General features: G+C 44.6%; 1 protein-coding gene across 16 annotated transcripts in view; it reads left to right on the top strand.

Moving 5' to 3' along the window:
* The window catches only part of celf2 (cugbp, Elav-like family member 2), a 213,383-nt gene that overhangs the window by 151,834 nt on the left and 40,201 nt on the right, over window positions 1-21,348 (top strand). For all 16 annotated transcript variants that reach the window (XM_084345243.1, XM_084345252.1, XM_084345255.1 and 13 more), the window contains 2 exons: window positions 11,168-11,216; window positions 17,551-17,685. In XM_084345243.1, the coding sequence (XP_084201369.1) occupies window positions 11,168-11,216; window positions 17,551-17,685 (184 nt within the window). The remainder of the gene's footprint in view (window positions 1-11,167; window positions 11,217-17,550; window positions 17,686-21,348) is intronic.

Genomic DNA, 21,348 nt, shown 5'->3' with positions numbered 1-21,348 from the left:
CACAGACACACACTGAGACACACACACACACAGGTCCCCACCTCCCTTACCTTTCTGCTGGCGAGATAATTAGTGACGCTCCGCTGCCAGAATACCGTCGAAGGTTGTGTGTGTGTGTGTGTGTGTGTGTGTGTGTGTGTGTGTGTGTGTGCTCGCGCAAAAAAAAAAACCAAAGGCACATCAAAGGCCGCCATCAAAGTAAGTGTGATCTCGAGCAAGGTTAAGGTTTAAAAGCAGCAATTTACAATCCAAAGACATAAGTCGTCTAATCGGTCATTTATTATTTCAAGTTGCTGGACTGTGCCGAGGACGGGAGAGCGACACACTGTCACTGATAATGTCGTATTATCATTCTCAGTGATGTGAGAAATCATACTCTTTCATGCAGAAGCCCCTGTGGCCCGAAGACTGCGACTGTTTCAGCCTTTTGAAGGGGAAACTCGCGCGCTCGCTTGAGAAACGACGGGCTGTGAGACTGCGGCTGCTCTCTCGCGCACACACTGCGGGCGCTGATGTTGACCGGAGCGAGCTCACAGTTTCTTATTTGATTGAGTCGTATTTGAAAGTGAAGCACATCTGATAAATCTGTTATCAGACGTGAATCAAAACTGGGACTCTTGGAGGTCAGTTTAAGTCGTATTTCGATGGTTTCACTGTTCTTTTCTTTCTTATTTTAAGATGTTTTTTGGGGCATTTTTCGGTGTCGAACCAGCGACCAAGGTCACCTCTCCACTTCCTCCACGAGGTTAAGACTCTGGCTATTAACAGTAGATAATTTATTAATGATCTACGGACGATCTGATATCGCCGCCGATGTCCTGCCAAGTTCACTGAAACTGACCAGTCACATTTTCCCTCTCAAACACGCTGTAGGCTTATTTTAATCCAAACCATGTCCTCCTAAACCTCACCGAGTGTTTTATCGTGACAGAAACATTTAAAAGAAATGGAAAATCTTTTATTTCAAGAAATAATAAATGAACGGTACAATAATACGCTCCGAACGGTCCGCTGAGTGGGAGTCCTGCCGGCGACCCCCTGCTCCAACAATTGTTTTTTCGCGGCTCCGTATTCAGATGAAAAAGATTCAGATTTTCGTCCGGGGAGAAAGAAACAAGATGAAATCATCGAGTACTCAACAAACCCGAGCCGTTAAAAGCTGTAACTCGCAACGTTTCTGAATCCAATTACTGTAAAAACAGTCTCAATTGGTATCAGACGGATAGAAAACCTTGAAGTCAACCTGCCCTTGGAATAAAAACCACTGAGTTTAATATTACAGCCGGTGAAAAGTAAGAAAAATGAGCTGTTTCAGTGATGAGGGAGTAATATAACATCTTTGATTTTTTTATATATATATCTTTGCCATAAATATTTACAATTTCACATCATTTTAAAAAGTAGTTTAAAGGGAATGATGGTCCTTCTTGGGAAACTGTGCCGACAAAATATGCTTTTTAAAAAAAGTTATAGTGAAGTTACATTTAATAAGATCTGTGTCATTTTCTAATGTTTGCGTTCAGTTTCCTGTGTCTCTCTGGTCACAGCTCCGTGCTCAGGCTCTGGTTAGGTTTAGGCGCAGTAACCACTTGTTTAGCGTTTGGAAAACATCACGGTTTAGGCCTCAAATACCTGTTTCTGTTGCCCTGAACACAGCTGGGCTCGCCTCCAACATTTCCTTTAAAAAACACCCATTCTGGTTTCGGTCGGCACGAACTCGGCTAAAACTATCCGGCGGTGTCACGCTTAGAGATGCCGAAGACGCAGAATCTCACTGCAGTCGCACAAACGTGGACTCATCACAGTTTGCTGCTGCTGTTAAACTCTTAATAAAGTAATTAATACAGAGTGCGCTTTAATTATCGCCGTCTGATTTGGTCATCATTCTGATTTCTCTTTCCAACTTCGCTGGAGAGAAACCCGAGCGGCGGGCCGAGCCTACAGGCTGCAAACAGTCCCGAGCGTCACCAGACTCGTCTGAAAGGCATTTTCTGTTTTGCATGTTTTAAACACTGGCTGTATACAACACACACACACTCAATACACACAACACTCAAGACACACTTTCTGATGTTGTTATACTGCCAAATCGACTCCCTAAATCCCCAAATATCCTCCCCGCTCACTGTTTATGCCTTTAAATGAATTGTAAACTGTGTTGAGTTGCGCAGACGAACATGTTTATGGGCGTCCTGATGTACAAGTTTTCAGCGTTTAGTCTGCGAGACGCTGAAACCTGAGATTGAATCTGAGCCAACAGCATTGATCAGCTCGATAATAACTTCTGAATGTAATCAAAACAAATCAATCGTCGCGGCGGCGCGAGCGAAGACGTGTAAAAACGCCCGGCGTCGGCCCCCGTTTATCAGCTGAACTGACACCGGAGCAAACCCTCCAGTGTGCACGAGTGTGTGTTCTTTAAAGTGCTTGATAGCAGCGCTGCGAGGGAGGGAGGGAGGGCGCCTCGTGTCCACGGCCTGTCAGTCGATGCATGTTGTTTGTTCAGGTAGGAGCCTATTACACATATCGCTGCTCTATCACAATAGCTCTCCACGCTGCACTTAAGAAGCAGATGAGCCGACTGGCAGGAAAAAGAGATGAGGTAACTCCCACAGGCTGACAGAGCGGCGGATTTACTCCCCGAGTTTTTTCAAGCGGCGGTGCAAACCTGACCGGCGTTACCGCCCAAGGACTCGGGGAAGTGGTTGTAGGTGGTGCTAATCCTGAAACAGCGGAAATACAAGGCAAGCGTAGGATATAAAATTTATCATGTACTAAGCCGTGTGTCATCAAACATTCATGTGTTACAGCCTGGAGGATATTATGCAACCAGCTGAAAGGTTAGACCTCGGACAAGCGCTTCATAAAAAAAAAGAGGCCGGCCGCAGACGGCTGACCAATCAGCTGCGAGAGCGGCGACGCAGCAGCCTGTTAATGTTTGTGAGTGTGTGTGTGTGTGTGTGTGTGTCCTCGTCTTGAGATCCTGCTCGGCTTCCCTCACACATCATTTAAGTCCAGAAAAACAACAGTGACACACACACACACACACACACACACACACACAACCATTCCCACAGCGGTGTCATTACAGAGGCTCATTATCAAAATCAATTCAATTAAAGGCTGTAATTGCTGTAGTGAAACCCAAATGCTATCGCAAACAGGGCTGAAGGAAGGCAAACCTCATCGATGCACAGACCCTCCGAGTGTGTGTGTGTGTGTGTGTGTGTGTGTGTGCTGTTATTTAACGAAAGAAATATTAATCGCTTGTTTCAAATTAACTTCCCTAACCCCTCTTTTCTCTCCGAGTTGGTGGCGGTGTTTAAGCATATTGATTTTTGGGCGGGCGGGCGGGGGGAGGGAGCAGGAGACGAGGGGAGGCCGACTATGTTAAACACTCGGAGTAGTTAGCGAAGGAGACGCGACGCGGCATAGCTGATGCCAAATCCCTCAATCATTCTGCTCACACACACACACACACACACACACACACACACACGCACGTGCGCCGGGTTAATTGTTTACCGAGCTAAATGAAGTGGGGATAATGTAGGCTAACCGCGCGCTAAGCGGGCGCTAAGACGGGGGATATTGTAAAGGACAATTTGATTTATGGCGGGTTTGTTTGCTGAAAGGAGAGCGAGAGTTGAAGTCACTCTTTATCTGTGTCGAGGTGTTTGTCGGAGCGACGGGAGGAAGCAGGCGCCGTGTTTGAAAATGTGTCGAGTGTGTGTGTGCACAGTGTGTGTTTCGCTGGCGTCGGAGAGGAGGAACAACACCTGAAGTTTACCTTCAGTGTCACTGAGGATTCAGAAAGTATGTCAGACGGAGGTAAAGTTTCCGATGACAGAGGAGTGTGTGCTGGTTTTTTTAAAATATTAGTTTGCTGAAAAGAAGATTTTATCCTCCGTAATGTAGCTTCTTGTGTCTAGTAATCGGAAGGTCGATGGTTCAAATCCTCGGCTCCCCCAGCTGCATGTCGAAGGGTCATTGAAGAAGACACTGAACCCCAGATTGCATCTCCAGATCTTTTTATTGGAGCAAACCTACAAAAAAATAAACCACTGACTGCTTTTTTCTTCGGTGTGTCGCAGTCAACGTCACAAACTCTCTAAAAGTCTGCGTGGAGGCCGGTGGGAACGTTTATATCTCTCACTTCGGCCTCTCTGCTCGACAAGAGTTTAAGCACCGACGTCCGTAACTTCAGTGAATCCGCACCGGAAGAAAAAAACGTGGGCGTCGTGTTTCCATCGCTGCAGGTCGGAGCTGGAGGCGGCTTAATACCTGTGAATACCGTGAGCCATTCGACGCAGGATTGACCGTCCAGATGTTTGTGGGTTCTTTATCCAGATGTTAACGGGGTAGAACCGACGGTTTGAGGCGTGTTTCCTGTTTTCTTTTCTGTTTTTTAAGGGAGATCTTAAGTAGATTCAACAACGAAGGTGAGGCGTCCTCTGTGTCGCAGGTGATGATCGCCGTCTAGAGTTCACGCGTCTTCAGGGGCACCTTCGTGGTTGAGTGTGGATGCTGCTTGCTTGCACCAGGTGTGTGTGTGTGTTTATGTGTGATGTGCATGTGTGTGTGTGTGTGTGATGTGTGTGTGTGTGTGGTCGGTCGTACGGTCTCGGTCACTGGTATTGAATCCCGACTGTGAGGGCCATCTGTCTGACTTTGACCCAGCAGCTCACCGTCACACCTTCAGAGAGGAGGGCGGAGAAAGTGTGTGGTCGCCGTCTGTGTGTGTGTGTGTGTGTGTGTGTGTGTGTGTGTGTGAGCGCAAGTGTGTGTGTGTGTGTGAGCGAGAGACACAGACAGACAGACAGAGAGAGAGAGGGTGGTGGTGGTGTTTGGTACCGTACAGTATGTGCACTCCCCAGTTTCTGGCACACACACACTCCGGTCATGTGAACTTGGCTCTTGCTTTGAAGACGCCAACTGCCGGCAAAGGGCACACACACACACACACACACACACACACACACACACACACACACACACACACACGACCGTCCTATTCCCAGCGTGAAGCCTCAAGTTAGTCCTCTGGCTCCAGGACAAGGCGACCTCTGACCTTTTAAGCATCGGGGGAAATTCCTGGAAGACGTCTGTCGGTCAGGAGGAGGCGACAGGATAACGTTCACCCCGGAGCAGCAGTTAACATTTCAGGAGTGTTTGGTTTCTTTGCACTCGATACACCAGGAGGAGGAACTATTTAACGGGCTTAAGGTTTAAGACGTAGATGGCCTGATTGCCGGACAGGTAGCCGGGAGTCTCTGTTCACGATGAGGACGTGAAGATAAAGAAGCGGAAAGGAGACGAGGGGGGGTTAGCGGGTGTCAGCTACCGACACATAGACACCTCACCTCAGCCAGGACGGACGGGTGATTAAAGAGGCCGCCCCATAACTGGAAGGTCGTAAAGATCCATCCTGGCTGCCCGCTGCACTCTGATCCCTCTGGTGTAATGTGGACCTTATGGTCTCGCTCACCCTGACATAAATATCTCCTGGTGATTTAAGCTAATCTTACACAACCACAGCTGTGACTCGTCCTGCTCGCAGACGCATTAAAGCTCAATTACTCAATATTTCTCATATTAACGGTGAATCAAATGACCAGTGAGAAATGTGGCGACAAACCCACAGTGAAACAGCACTTGCACTGTGTGATTCAGTCTCTTGTTATCCATGTTTTCAACAAACAAGCTCTAGCTGCTAGCTATTAGCACGTTAGCAACTAGCTAGGAAAGAAAGTGGAACGTGTCCCAAAGAGTCGACCTTTATGTGGACACTAAAAACAGATCAGGATGCTAACTGAATGCTAATGTTGACGTGCGCCTGTTGGAGGACGAAGCAACTGTTTGTCATAAATCAACTTTAAGTGTCTCTCAGCTATAGTTTCCTCTCTGCCAGCTAGTTTTCTTGTCTTTCCTCGGTATTTCTGCAAAGCTGAACCCATTCTTTGGGTTTTCTGCCTTGTCAGTTCAGCCCCCCTCATCTGGACGTGTTTTTCCTGAATATTAAAGCAAAAAGACTGTTTTTGGATCATTTTTCACCTTTTAGCTAATTTAGATTTGAAGTTTTCTGGGATTTATTTCATTCTCCGACTGCCAGACTTCCTGAAAATGGCCGCACTGGCTGAAAGACGAGTCTAATCTGACTCTACGTCGCACCGGCAGTTGCTGAAAGTTGCCGTGAAAGCTCAACAAAGATGTAAAAACCAGTGTTTGGTTGGAAACCTTCCACGAGGCCTCGACAACACGGTCTCAGAGAAACTGAAGAGGACGTGAGGCAGATGTTTTTGTTTTTAGCTTCGGGATCACTTTTAAAATTCAAGTGTGAGCCTCCGACCTCCGAGAACTGAGAGAAATGACAATTAAGTGAACCGAACTGAGGCGAAAAAAATGAGATTTCCCACCCCTGTAGGACAAATGAAGTAATCAAGTTAAATTCAATTTAGACATGAATGAACCGACGATCGCCGTGGATCCTGGCTGCCCGTGTAGCCGCGGCTCCAGAAACCATAAATCCAGATAAATTAAAACCGATTCGTGGCGGGTCTTGTAAAGATATGACACATATTGTGGAGCAGCGAGGAGGAAAAAAAAAAAAGGAAGGAGCTGTAATTCTTGAACAAGTGGGACAACATGGCGGCTTAGCAGCTCATTATTAGCCGTGTGAGTGGTGACTTTCAGTGTGTGCACATTAATATGTAAATTAAATGTTAATCGATTTTCAAAGGTGTGCATTTATCATGTGTTTTTACAGCGGCGCCCAGCGTGACTCAAGTCAATCATGACTGAACTGTGCGGTTTGTAATAAGGCAATTCAAGTGCTCTAAAAAAAAATGATTAAAAAACAAATGGCGGCACTTTACTTCTCGAGTGCGCCGCGGACGCGTTACGGGCAGATAATAAGCCGCTTAAAGAGCGCGCAAACTTACTTTTTTTATTTATTCGGACGTAATAATCAAAACATCAGTGAAAATTACATTCAGCTGTTTTTCTTTCTTTTCATGTTGTGAGAGGCTTGTGATGATTTCAATTACAGATTTTTACCAAAGAAATCTCAGTTCAGAGCGCAGAGGAGGACGAGAACAGAGGTTTTAGGGGACAGAAAGAAGAGGCAGGTAAACAGGAAGTGGATTAAGCAGCCGCACTGACGAGGCAGATACGTTTGTTCGGCTAAATGCCGGCGCAGCAGCGGGCATGAAGTTTTCCTTTGGCTGCTCCGCTGTCTGTGAGCCGGAGCGCAGTGAGGACTTAGTAGTTTTTGCCGGGCTCCTGCTGAGCGCATAATGAATGGCAGACTGCGGCCGTGGGGGCTGCCAGGCGAGAACAAAAAGCACTGTGGAATTGTGGGATGGCGGAGGAGAGTCTCGCGTTGTGGGTCTCAGCGGGAGCTCGGCGAGATCAAACACGCCGACAGCGCCGCCCGCCCGCCCGCCGGGTATTCTGGGTAGACGGACCTGAGGAGGAGACGCCTGAAAAGCAGACAGATTTTTTTTTTCGTGTGTACCTGTTTGTGTTTGTGAGTGTGTGTGTGTGTGTTGTGCTTTTCAGGAGTGAATGGCGGCGGCGGCGGCGGCGGCGGCTGATGCTGTCGTGGCTTTTGTGTTTGTGTTTTTTGTTTTTTGCCTTTAGAGGACAGACTTTGAAATGGATTAACGAGAACTGACTTGATGTGACTTCCAGGTTTCGCTTTGACACGACTTTCCTTTCGTTTGATGTGGCGTCAACACACACACACACACACACACACACACACACACACACACACACACACAGATGTCATCCATGTCCCTGCGTCCGTCCTTGTGTTGGTGATACTGCAGTGAGGCTGCAGCCTGAAGGGTTATCGACTATTCCTGTCCGTCCACCGTCTCTGGACCTCTTCCCTCCTTTTGTTTCTCTGTGTCTCTGTCGATTGTCTGTTCTCAGTCTCTCTGTTTAGTTTTTTCTTTAACTTCAGATTTTCCATCCATTGTTCTTCCTCTTTCTCCCTCCTAATAGACCCAGAACATTTTTTAGGGCGCCTCACTTCCTATGTTTATTTGGTTTTTCTTCCCACAGTCAGCATCGAGTGCCACACATCGTTTGATTCAGTCTGAGATTCGATGAATGCCAGATTGTTTCCAGTGTTTTCAGTACAGTGCGCTCACTCAGAGCCTGTGCGAGTTTAGTTATTTTATTTAAAAAGATGTACTCGGATGTTTTAGACTTCCATCTGACCTTTCCTAAGCAGGGTGCAGTGAATAACAGGTGTAATCCTGTAATCATTCACTGAACACGTAGATGTGTCCGAAAAGAGTAAATAGAAAGGTTATTGAGTCCAAACACAGGACGTGGAGGCAAATATATCAGCCACTGAACATGATGGTGTGTTACGTTCACTACGGAGGCCCTGAGTGCCCAAACAAGACGATGTGACATCACTTCTTTCTTTCTTTCTTTCTTTCTTTCTTTATTTCCTTCCTTCCTCCCTCCCTCCTTCCTTCCTTCCTTTCCTTATATGAAGACCTTTGCAAGAAAAAAGCAAAGTGTTCAATAATCAAATTTTTTTAGTTTTTAGGTTCCTGTTCATCTCTCACCCAATTCAATTCAAATCTTTGTTCCTCTTCTTCCTTTTCTCTGTAGCTGAAGCTTCTCTCTCTTTCTCTTTATTTCTTTACTCGTGTTATTTGAAGAACCACACGACTAAATGCATCACAAACCACAAATCAAAGTGTTTCTTCACCCACATGCAGACGTTTCTGCCTGATTTCAAACTGTAACTATGATTGTTTTTGTTTCTTTCTGGCTTCGTTGATCGTTCAGCTGCAGTCTTTCTATCTGTCTTTGTTTCTCCCCCTTCGCCACTGACTGCCCCCGTCAGGAGGGTTTGGGAACTAACCAACGGACAGACTAGGGGTGTGTGTGTGTGTGTGTGTGTGTGTGTGTGTGTGTGTGTGTGTGTGTGTGTGTGTGTGTGTGTGTCTGGGACAGGTCTGTTGAGACAAAAAAAAAAAAAATGGCAGAGAGTGAGGATGATAAGGAAGAGAGCAAGAGGGAGAGGGTTGGGATAAAGGTGTGTGATAGAATTGGAAGATCAAAGCCTTCTGTCACAGCGCGACTGAGCCCAGGGGCATTATGGGTAAGGCAGGGCACGCACGGACACGCACGGACACGCACGGACACGCACACACGCGCCGACGCACACACTCGCGGCTGGTATTTGACTCTGAGTGTGATTGATACCGGGCTAGATTTGGAGAATCACTGTCATTCGTCTCTCCGCAGATCAAACAGCCACATAATCTCCCATAAAGGAAAGAGAGATGGAGGGAATAAAAAAAAGGGGGACAGAGGAGGAGGAGGAGGGAGTGAAGGAGGAAGGAGAGGGAGAGAGAGGGAGGTGACAAAGCCTTCTCATCTGTGAAGTGTTTTCCATAAAAGACGACCCGCCACCCTTAAAAACACATCCATCATTCAGCTCCATTAAACTGCTTCTTGGGCGCATCGGAGAGAGAGATCCGGCATCAGAGAGGACAGATTCAAATGCAGGCGTTAGACGGCGTTTACACCGGCTGTAAACATGTAATCTAGATCTCAGTGTCTTATCTCCGAGTCAGGACGTGTGCCCGAAAAACCTACGTTACATGGATGCAGAAGACGATCGAGACCGACGTCGATCTGGATCATGTTTCTGATGGACGTGCGGGTGACATCTTTAAAGTCTCGTTATTAAAAGAACAGCTCACCAGAAATAAAAATTCAGTCAGCGTCCACTCACCTCGACGCTGCTGGAAAGTCGGATGAAGTTTCGTAGTCCACAACCGAAAAACAAACATACAATGACTCCGTACAAGCTCGTCCGGCATAATCCAAGATCCCAAATTGAGCAGAAACACTCCTCTGTTTTATTTAAAAGAAATGTAGAGGAGCAGAAGACCAGACAGAGAATATGAGGAATATTTGACAAAGCACTAAATTTAACCTAAACAATGAAATTCTTGGATTTCTTCCACCTGAGTTCAGGTGCAACCGTCTGGAAGAGCAACGAGGCACCGACAGTCGGACACTGGTTTAAAAATCCTTATAGCTTCGTAGCCATGGAGACACTAATGTGGAAAATATTTGTATTTTATTTCTTCAGTTCTTGTAGAAAGAGAACGTTCATAATGTTAAAAAACAACCCAAGAAATTAATACATGTTAGCTACGTTTCTACAAAAACCACAGAGAAGTTAAACTGGACGTTTCTTTACGTTGCATCTTTAGGATGAATTTCCATTCCTCTCTCTAGGTTTAGGCACTAAAACCACTTGGTTAATGTTAGGAAAACATCATGCTTTGGCTTAAAATCGGCCGCCACGCTAACCGCTGGAGACGGTCCGACTGTGGCTGGTTTTGGTCGCCACAAAAATGGATGGATGTCTCCTTAAAAGACATAGTGTGAATGTGAACCCTCATTAAGTCAACCATGTGTTGTTGTTGGTCGCTGGCTGGTTAACAGCTAGTTAGCTTAACAGGTTCGAGCACGGAGAGGCACATTAAGAACCATCAGGCTGCTGCGACTTGATGCTTTCCTTCTTCCTCTTCTCGGTCATGGACCACTTCTTCTTTTCTTTTTATTATTCTTGTCCCTCATCTGCCGATGTCAGCAGCAGATGCTTGTGAACACACTGTGCATTTCAACTGATCAAGTAACCCCAATGTCACCAGACTCCCTGAAAAAATCGCTCAGTTTTGGGAGTTGTGGTGTTCAGAGAAACTTTATAAACTTGGTGAAACGGCGTCCGTGATGAATCCAGAATAATTCGTGCCTTCTTGTAAATTCGGCAGTAATTGACAGCGAACATGTCAAATTTGTGTCCCTCTTGTTCTCAGTCTTTGTGTTTGTATTGTTTCTATTCACGTGCGTCCTCTTGTTCTTTAACTTTTCTGGTGTTGTTGGCAAATTGGCAAAGTGCTCCAGGCGCCTTCTGGACTGGAGTTTCTTTTTTTTTTTAAAGGGCTGAGCCAGATCTGTGTCTCGCACAGAAAAACCAAAAACCGGTGCAACTGAATATTACATCTGCCCGTTTGAGATGCACACACCTGCAAGAGAATACATGTTTGTACGAGACACCTGAAATAATACGTGTTAGCGCGCCTTTAAAACGTTTTGTCTTTCCTTCCTGTCTCCACAGATGCACCACCCGATTCAAATGAAGCCTGCAGACAGTGAGAAATCTAACGGTGAGTGCCACACACACACACACACACACTGACAGGCGCATCAGTATCACACACACATGCATCAATAGCCGTTTTGAATTTGCTTGGTAATAGCTATCTCACCCGCGTGTTTGCTCGCTGCAGACGGGGCGAGCGACTGCGGGGGAAGACGTAGAGAGAGAGAGAGAGATGGGGGGAAACACTAATATATAAATATATTTTTATATGTGTGATGAATTATTAAGGTGCTTCAGAAGGAGGTCAGTGAAAGTTGAATCGTTTTGGCCTCGTGCTGAACCTGCCTCACTCCCCCGTGGCTGCTCGCTCACACAAACATGCTGTGTGCACCCTGCGCCCGCTGCACGCACATTCGCTCGCACGCTTTAAAGCATCCATCACGCGCCGCTGTCACACGCCTCGTCCTCGGATCACCTCGTCTCCAAACTACATATTGCAGATCCAGCTGTGAATTGATTTCCTCCGCCGAGCCTCTTCCTCCGGTTCTCCTCGTTCTAACGAGGAGGCTGTTGGGACCGTGGGAGTGGGGGAGCGTCGGGCTGCTTTTTAAAGATGTGACCGGCGTTGCTCTATATTTCTCCGATTGTCAACAAATCTCGTGAAAAGACGACACCAAGGAAGTGGCTGTTGAGCTATAAATATTTTATGACTTTGGTTGGTTCGGGTTTTTTGCTACACACATGACTTCTGGTAAAAAATATCTGGTTTTGTTGCCACAAACCCGACTGCAGAACGTCCTGACTTCTCATTAATATTATACAGTTTTGTTGAAACAAACACAGCAGCGAAATGTCCTGTATCATCAATAGAAATAACTGGTTTTCTCTCCACCAACATGGCTTAAAAAATGTATTTGTTTTTGCCACAAACTCATCTGCAAAAAGTCCTGACATCTCGCTAGATATATGGTTTGTTTCTGTCTGAGGCCCTCGGCTGCAGGTACATCTTTAAAACAGGATGTCTGCAGGTCCTTAAAAAGATATTTTCTTCAATTTTTGAATTATTCGCCCTTAAAGTCTTCAGTTTGAATTTGTGAGGTCTCACTTGCTACAAACATTTCATCTAATGTCTAGTATCCGTCTTCTCTTCCTGATGTGAACCTCGTACCTTCTCTTTACGTTTTACTTGCACTTACCTATCGGCAAAAGTCTTTAACAAATGTCCCCCGGAGCATCTTCAGCCTCTGTAGTCAAAGTCAAACGTGAGCGTCATTTCAAGGAGGGAATGAGACTTTATTTGATTGCTTTAAAGTGTGCGTGACCTTTCAATCATGGCGGCTCCGGAGAGGCAGAGGGAAGTGAAGCTGCGTTCCACCCGTCTGTCAACATTTCCCTCACCTGCACTGTTGAATCCTGAGCGGGAGACGTGAATCATCTTTTTGTAATAATAAATATCGTTTCTCAAGCTGACATTAAAAAGACACCGTTGAGCCTTGACCCCGCCCGTCCTACAGCACTATGACCCACGGACTAATAAAGTCAAGTGTTGCTTCATGTTTGATAAAAAGTCAAAGCAATTCCCAGAATGCATTTTGATTGCAGTTTTGTTGCCATAAACACAGTGACAAAATGTCCCAACGTCTCATTAAAGATATCTGGTATCGTTTGCCACAATTACAGCTGCAAAATGTCCCAACGTGTCATTAGAAATATCAAGTTTTGGTGCCACAAACACGATTGGAAAATGTCCTGACCTCTCGTTGAAAATATTGGTTTTATTGCCACAATAACAGCTGCAAAATGTCCTGACTTCTCATTTAAAACAGTTGCTTTGTTGCTTGAAACACGTCTGCAACATGTTGCGACTTGTCATTAGAAAGATCTAGTTTTGGTGCCACAATCAAGGCTGTAGTGTCCTGACCTCTCGTTAAAAATATCCAGCTTTGATGCCACAAACACAGCCGGATAATGTCCCGACTTCTCGTCAATGATACCTGCTTTTGTCAACACAAATAGAAATAGTAGAAATTCCTGCTTGTCTCTGCAAAATGTCCCGACTTCTCATTAAAGATAGCAGCGTTGTTTCCACAAACACGGCTGCAGATTGTCAGGACATTTAAGTACTTGTATTTGTATTTGACATTCACCGAGGGGTGGTAAACCAGTTCATGCAGTGACACAGGAATACATGTTGTTTTTTTACAAGGTCTGTATTTTGTCGCTCTGGTATTTCAATCTGTTTTAATTGGCTTCATCTTGACGCAGCAGTGACGCTCGGTGTAATTTGTCGGGTTCATTGTGCTCTGTGATATTTAGTTGAGGCAGATTTGGGAACTAAAAGACAATGTTGTTAAAGTTGTATTTAGTGGGAGAAGCAAACAATCACTGTGGTGTTAAAATCTGATTTGAGTTTTTATTTTAATGTTCTGCTCATTTACTCAGTTTCGAGGGTCAATTCAACCAGATTGTAAAAACCTGTCGTGTAATTCCTGCTCGTCTCTGCAGAGTTTCGGTTTCTAGTTGAGGTTTGAGCCGCTGTTGAAGCGCGGTGGGATTATGAAATGACGGGCGCCTGGACGGTCCTGAAAGCCGACACATCTCTGGTGGTCAGAAAGTAGACAAGTTTTTCTTTCGTCTACTTTCTACAAAGAAATCTTAAATTTAACACAATAACTGATCTGTTTGTTAAATAACTGGGAGCTTCCTTTGGTTTCCTGAGAGTTTTTCCCCAAATCCAGGATGTAGGACAGAGGGAGTCAGACGTAAAGCCCGCTGAGGCGATCTGATTTGTGATTTTCAGGTTAAATAAATAAAAACTGGCCCATTGACTCGATACGATGATGTCGGGGCTGATACATCGATGCATCCTTTCCCATTTCAAATCATTGTCAGCGGCGAGTCTGAGAAACCTCAGCAGCAGATATCTGACACATGTTTTGAGATTATTTGCATGGCTGAGTGAGAAAATGTGTGTTTTTTTTTGCAATTTGCGTGACCCGACCCTTAAAGCTGAGTAATTGAGCAGAATATGAAAGAACGTATAAAATCATGACTGGATTAAAATCTCGCCGTAAGCGTCTTTTTTTATCTGTGACTTTACATCCTTCCGTCCCGACACACAGACGATTGAGTGGCATCATAAGCCAGCTGCTGCATCACTGTCCACTGCGGGGGGAATACAATAAAATGACAGTATCCAGCGAAGGCAGGGGAGGAATCCTTATAAAAGCCATCATCCGCTCCACTGAAATATGGCGAAATACGACTTTATAAGACATAACCGTCAGGGTAACGACGGTGGAACTTAATAAAGCAGCCACTACTCACAGCCAGAATGGTGAAATATAGAGCGCGCCATACGTAACGTATCCATCCACTTAATGGTAATGACCTTTAATAAACCCAGTGTTAGAGTCGCTGTAACAGTGACGAATGGCCACTCGGAGGTTTATTAGTTTAGTCAGTGGAGGAGACGGAGGAGGAAGGAGGAGGAGATGGAGAGACGTACGGTCCGACACGGAGGTGAGCGTTAGCGGTGAATCTCGCGCGGCTTTCTCCCTTTTTTTTTTGGGCCGTCTCGTGACGTGTTGAAAGCCCAACTCCTGCTCCAATTTATCCCAGAATGCAAAGCTGACTCAAGATCATCCCAGAGCCGGCTTTATGGGTCTCATCACCCGGGCCCGCCTGCCTGCTGCCTGCCTGCTGCCTGCTGCCTGCTGCCTGCTGCCTGCGCGCCTCGTCCGAAAAAACAGAAAACAGTCAATTGTAACGATATCTCCTCTCTTTCTTTTCTATCGACACAGAGTAAATTAATTACATTGCTGTTAGACTTGTGGTAATCTTCCTCTGGAGTGATGCGCACACACACACACACGCACACACACGCACACACACTCACGCTGTGTACAAAGGAGTTAAAGCTTTCTGAAACAACACTTATCTTGGCAGCGTATCCCGACGGTTTGTTTTTTAAACACACAAACAATTCAAACAGCAAAATAAACAAGTGCGCTATTGATTTCCCAGAGTGCAACAGACCGCTTATCTCTTTCGCCTCGCGGTAAGAGCTGACAGTTTCCTCATTAAAAATGAATTGGATTAGCATTACATTGAATGCGGTGGGAACACATCAACACACACACACACACACACATATTGGGTTTTTTTTTTTTCCCCGCGAAGAGGATTTCGCTCTCAGCCGAGTTCACACCTCGAAGTTTCTCACCGTTACCTGCAGCCGGCTCACATTCCTCGACGTTGCAACCCGAGGAGGAGGGATTGTGTCAGCGGAGGAAGGGGAGGGGAATCCATGAGGGAGGAAGAGGGGGGAGGAAGAGGGTGAGAGAGGACGAGCCGGAGAGTCTCAGCGAGCAGTCGGTGTTGAAGTGATAATGAGACATTGATCAGAGCCTCGCAGATGGCATGATGAAATACATGAACTCTGTCTGTGTTCATCTCTCCCCCACTGTCTTCTTTTTTCTGTCTTTGACTGTTTCTTTTGATTGGTGTTTTGTTCTGTCTCATTCCATTTTTCCACATTTCTTGTTTTTTTTTTTTTAACCGTTTTATCTTTTTTTTTCTATTTTGTCTTTTTCTTTCTCTCTTTTTTTAAATTCTCTTTGTTCTTTCGTCGTCTCTACTTTTCAGTTTAACATCGTTGTTGTATCTTGTAGAAGCAGTGGGAGTGCTGGTGCTGGTTAAAGGAATAGTTCGCCATTTTAGGAGATATTCGCTTTCGCTTTTTTGTTTGAGTTCGGGCTCTCTTGACCTGCCAGTGATGGCAGCAGTTGTTTGTGAACACACTGTGCATTTCAACTGATCAGTTAACCACAATGTCACCAGACTCCCTTGACAAAATGTGCATTTTTGAGAGTTTTTTGAGTGAGGTGAGACTTTACAAACTTTGCAAAACAGCTACTGCTTAATTCTGAATCATCCACGCCTTCTTGTAAATTCGGCATTAAATGCAGCACATTGAGATGTTTCTTTCTTTGTAAAAAGTGTCAGTTTATCTTGGCATTGCTGTACCAGAGTGCGTCTTTACCTGCCAACATTTAGCAGCTTTTTGATGTCTGATTCACCATTTAGACTACATTTATGAAAGAAGACAACATTGTATTGACAGCTAACCTGTCAAACTTTACAAATACAGTGAATAATCGCCATTAAACACAACTTCTTTGATGCCCTCAGAGAGAGTCCCCAGACTCCCTTTAAAAATAGCTCAATTTTGAGAGTTGCGGTGTTCAGAGAAACTTTAGAAACTTGTTGAAACAGTGTCCGTGATAAATTCAGAATTATCTCTGCCTTCTTGTAAATTCGGCAATAATTGCAAAACATTAAGTTGTTTCATTCCTTGTAAAAAGTGTCAGTTTGTTAAGCCTGGCCCAGCGAAGAGCGATAAGTGGCTCTTATCTGCTAACATTTAGCAGCTGTTTGATGTCTGATTTCACAATTCACACTAGATTTATGAAAGAATCAACATTTATGGGCCGTAAGCGTTACACATTTTACAATCACAGTAAACAGAAAGCAATATATCCTACTTCTTTGTCACCCATGGAGAAAGGCCCCAGACTCCCTTTGAAAATGTCTCAATTTTGTGAGTCGTTGAGTTAGGAGACACATAATGAACCTTGTGAAACACCGTCTCTGACAAATTCTTCACTATGTGGGCCTTCTTGTAAATTCGGCAAATGTTATTTCAATCTGATCGCTCAGTTTGAACAGGGACAGAGGGACACAGCTGGCTCTGTGCAAGGCACAGCACCTACCAGCACATGTTGAGCTCCAGTTGCAGGTTCTTAGAAAGTCTCAGATGTCCTTAGGTCTTAAAAGTCATTAATTGGTCTTAAATATGAAATCGTTTGATCTTTATTGCCCCTGCTGTTTCATTTTACCACCATTTAATTTCATTTTTATCAAAATCAGTGAAGCTCTTCTGCCTGAATGTCCACAAATCTTTAAACTTGCCACAACCTTGAACAAGCGTCTTTCACTCACCTGTTGGCATTCACCTTCACAACTCGCTCTAAAAAAACTATTTTCCTCCATAAATATGACTAAATATATATCACTTCATATTTCCTGCAATGCTTGAGTAAGAAATGATTTTTCCGTCTTAAATCTGGTTTAAAATTGTGTTGAAAAAGTCTTTGAAAGCATAAAATGTATGAGTCTGATACACGTAGACACCCTGTCAAGCTAATTTCTGCATTTTATCCTCTTTTTTTAAATCAGTACCAAAAGGCAAAGTGTTAAAGAACCCGTTGTGGTTCCCTCCTCTCATCTAACTCTTGTCATGCACATGCATGAGCAAATTTCCCAAAACATCTCACCACCTCTCTGTGAAGCTGTAAAAGTCCTCTGAAGTCTCTGTTTCTCTTCTTCCTCTGCAGCGGTTGAAGACAGGAAGTTGTTCATCGGCATGGTGTCGAAGAAGTGCAACGAGAACGACATCCGGGTCATGTTCTCTGCGTTCGGACAGATCGAGGAGTGCCGGATCCTCAGAGGGCCCGACGGGCTGAGCAGAGGTGTGTGTGTCGCCCTGACTCACTTCCACACACACACACACACACGCACACACACACACACACACACACACACACCGTAACGCTCCTCACGATGTGAATATTATGACCAGCGGCCTCCAGCAGCTGCTGCTGTTCATTGTGTCGACTCGGGTCGTGACTCAGACTCAAATCCTGTCACTATTTGAAGAGCTGGCTGGTTGAAGACGGTCTCTGAGCCAATGGCTGCGTGTCGGAGTATAAACAACTTTTTTTTAAAAGTCATTGTTTTTAGTTTTTTTATGCATCCGGAGAAAGAAAGAAAAAAAACTGCCTCTAAAAACATCAATCCAACCACTTTCTAGTTTAACCACTCGTCGTGTTTTTAGGGAACTTCAAAGTATTTTTGAATAATCAGCAGCTCATTTGCATGTTTTCAGCCGTGCTCTTCTTCTCCTCACTTCCTTTTACTGGAAGTTTTTCCTGAGCTGTCAATGTCAAAAGAAGACGTTGTTTACTGTAAACTGTGGTGATTAGTGGCTTCCTGCGGCAGGAAACATTCAAACTTTTCGGAGACAAAAACTTCAGCAGACAGTCGGTTTAAATTGCTCTGCAAACTCCTGTTTATTTACCTGAAATAGTCGTGATCAGTCTGCACAATATTCATGACGCTCACCGCTTCAGATGAGCCGATTAACGGGTCCCAAATTCTTCCCTGTCGGACGTCACGATGGTAAACTGGAACAAGGCGCCGGTGACCCGACAGCAACAGTTTAACATGTTTTCTGAATCAGAGTCAACCTTGAAGTATTCATGGTCACTGGGCAGTGACTCTGTCTTTGTCCTTCCCAGTCAGTAGAGACACTGAGAGTGTGTCAGTGTGCAGCCAGTGAGTAATCTGATGCTTCTGAATCAGGGCTGATAGTCACTGAAATGAATCAAACATCTGTCCTCTTCTGCTTCACTGTGCCGACGATTCAGTGTCGAAGCGCTCTGTGCATGTCGTCGTAGAAGTTGGCAAATGTGGCGTCCCAGATGCCGACACGTTCTCAGTCCCAGCTCCTCAGATACAGCGTCTTGATCAGTGGTCTTCAAACTGTGACGCTCTACCTGCACCTCTAGCGTCTGTCTGGCACCTGAAGGGCTCTACGGACAAGTTAGCCACAAAAACTACTCGCAACGTCTGGTTAGACTTTCAAAATAAAGCTTGCTGACACACATTTCACACATTGTGACCTCTGGAAAGTCAGTAATGTGTGAAATGGTCGTGGACACACAGGGCGACTGTCCAGGTTGCCGTATGTGATGCTTGAGGAAGGAGAACGGGCTGCAGATGGTGGTCGACATGATAAAATATACAATTGTGTACAACAGTTGGCGTACGTGACGCCTTTATTATTTGCTATACAGATTACAGTCATGGATGTGGAAATAAAGGGGTGTCGAGGGGGCTACAGCACCCTCTAAAAGAGGCTATAACATATACCGAATTCACAAAAAGGCCCAAATAATTAGGAATTTATCAGAAAAAGAGCTTCACAGAGTTTATAAAGTCTCTCCTAACGCAACAGCTCACAAAATTGAGCGATTTTTAAAGGGAGTCTGGGGAATTTCTCCTCCTCTTCATCTCGACGTAGCTCCTTTGACCTATACAACTGCTGTCGTGCAAAACGTTTTCAAAATGTTGTTAATTATCCTCCATAACGATCAGATGCATGTTATCCTGACCATTCAAAAACGTTGATGTCGCGCACCATTTGCTATGAAGTCATTATGTCGACCCCTCAGCAGCCTCAACTGTGACCGACTGAGGAATAATGTAATGCTTTGAGAAACCAAACCGAAGACCTCAGCAGCCAGTAAGAAACCAATAAACAGCCGAGCTGAAGTCGAATAAATGGTGAATCCGTCCAGGTTTCATCAGTTTATTGAAACAAGTCTTGGGGTATTAAGTTTTAGTGTTGCGTGTTGTAGCTTTAAACCCTCTGCAGAGCGACTCTGTGGTGCAGCCCAGTGTTGCCTGCAGCGCTCCACGACTAAAAAACCGAAGTGAAGAGTGATGCACGGGCCGAACAAAACCCAAACATCCTCGTGCTGCCTCGCGTGCTCAGCTCTGCAGGTTCTTCTCAGTGAATCAGAGAGCTCTGGGTTGACCCGAACAGTCAAGCTGAGCTCTTTATATTTCGGTCTGCGCCCAGTGAAGGCACTGTATCAGATCCTGTTTTCAACCAGCTGCTTCTTCAAGGTTTTAAAGGAGTCACAGGAAGGAGTGAATACAAATGAACTGGAGCGACATCTTGAGGCTGCTGCTGCCACTGTGAATACATGCTTCTCCTTTTTCGCTCTATATATCTCTTTTGCCTCTCTCTCTCTTTTTTTCTCCCCCTCTCGCTCTCTCAGCCTCAGCCCCCAGATCACCCCTTCCTCCTCCTCCTCCTCCTCCTCCTCCTCCTCCTCCTCCTCCTCCTCTGACCTCCTGACCTCCATTCATATCCTTCACCCTCCCCGCCGTTGCAGTTTAGCCTCACTGTAAGCCACTCCTAAGCTCTTTGATGCCTCCACAGCGAGGCTGACGGGCATTTTTCAGACCGGCAGCCCCCAAATCGGGAAACGTGTTGCTGCTCGTTGCATTTACAGTATGCATCGCGGTGGATGTGTCGGAGCAGAATTTCAATTTCAAAGCCACGTTCGAGCAGCTTCTTCTCCTTTTCCTTTTCCTTAATTGGGAGGAAAAACAAGACCAAACAAACATGGAGGAGTCATTGTTTGATCAGTGCTTCTCCTGTCGTTCGTCAGGTCACAGAGAAAAGAAGCAAGTGAGAAAATACTCAAGGAGAACTTTTCAGACAACAAGAAACTTTGGTGAAGTGTAAAAAATACAGAAATAACAAAATATAAAGGTATTGCAAAAACAAAAGCCAAATAAAGAAGCAAGGTCGGGTGTAAAGAGCCAATCTGGTGACACTTTGTAATACTATTGTTAATAAGATAATTTATTTATTAAACATTCACAAAGTGTTATAATCATCAGTTGTAACTTTTCAATGAACAACTGCAATGAACAGCATTTCATTGTTTATTAACAGTCAAATAACTGTTAGCTAAAGTCTAATTAACTATAAATGTACCATATATTAATGAGGGTTATTATAAAGTGATACTACTAACACACTTAAAAGAATAATTATGCCCAAAACATTTATTTTAAAATCGTGTAAATGTATATTAAACACAAATCTACGAGATAAGGTCACATTTAATGCATTGTTTCTATCATGTTGAGTCAATGTGTATAAATAAATAACTAGATATTATTATTATTATTATTTTATGTGTAATAGTTGAGTAGTAAACACTTGAAAAGTACATTATGTTTTCATAGGAGTCCCCCTTGACTTTATATCTAACTAGAATGGTACTCAGTAGAGCGTATACCTCCGCCAAGGCCCAACAGTCCTCTTTAATTCAATCAAGCCCAACATTTTTTTTTTTAGGATCTGCATCAAATTGTATCAGACTCATAGATACCAGCCACCTAAAAACACTTTACACCAAGATCCATGTCTTATTTCTGAAGAAGTTAATAAAAATGTCAACAAATGACAATGTTAAAGAGAAGACGAAAAGATTTCTGGACCTGTCCTTTATCTGGATCCACACCAGAAGTTATTTTGGGTCTATTCTGGG

Source organism: Pagrus pagrus (assembly GCF_965226575.1).
Source record: "Pagrus pagrus genome assembly, chromosome: 23".
Classification (NCBI taxonomy): domain Eukaryota; kingdom Metazoa; phylum Chordata; class Actinopteri; order Spariformes; family Sparidae; genus Pagrus; species Pagrus pagrus.
The sequence above is the reverse complement of the archived record's forward strand: the minus strand, read 5'-3'. Positions and strand labels throughout refer to the sequence as shown.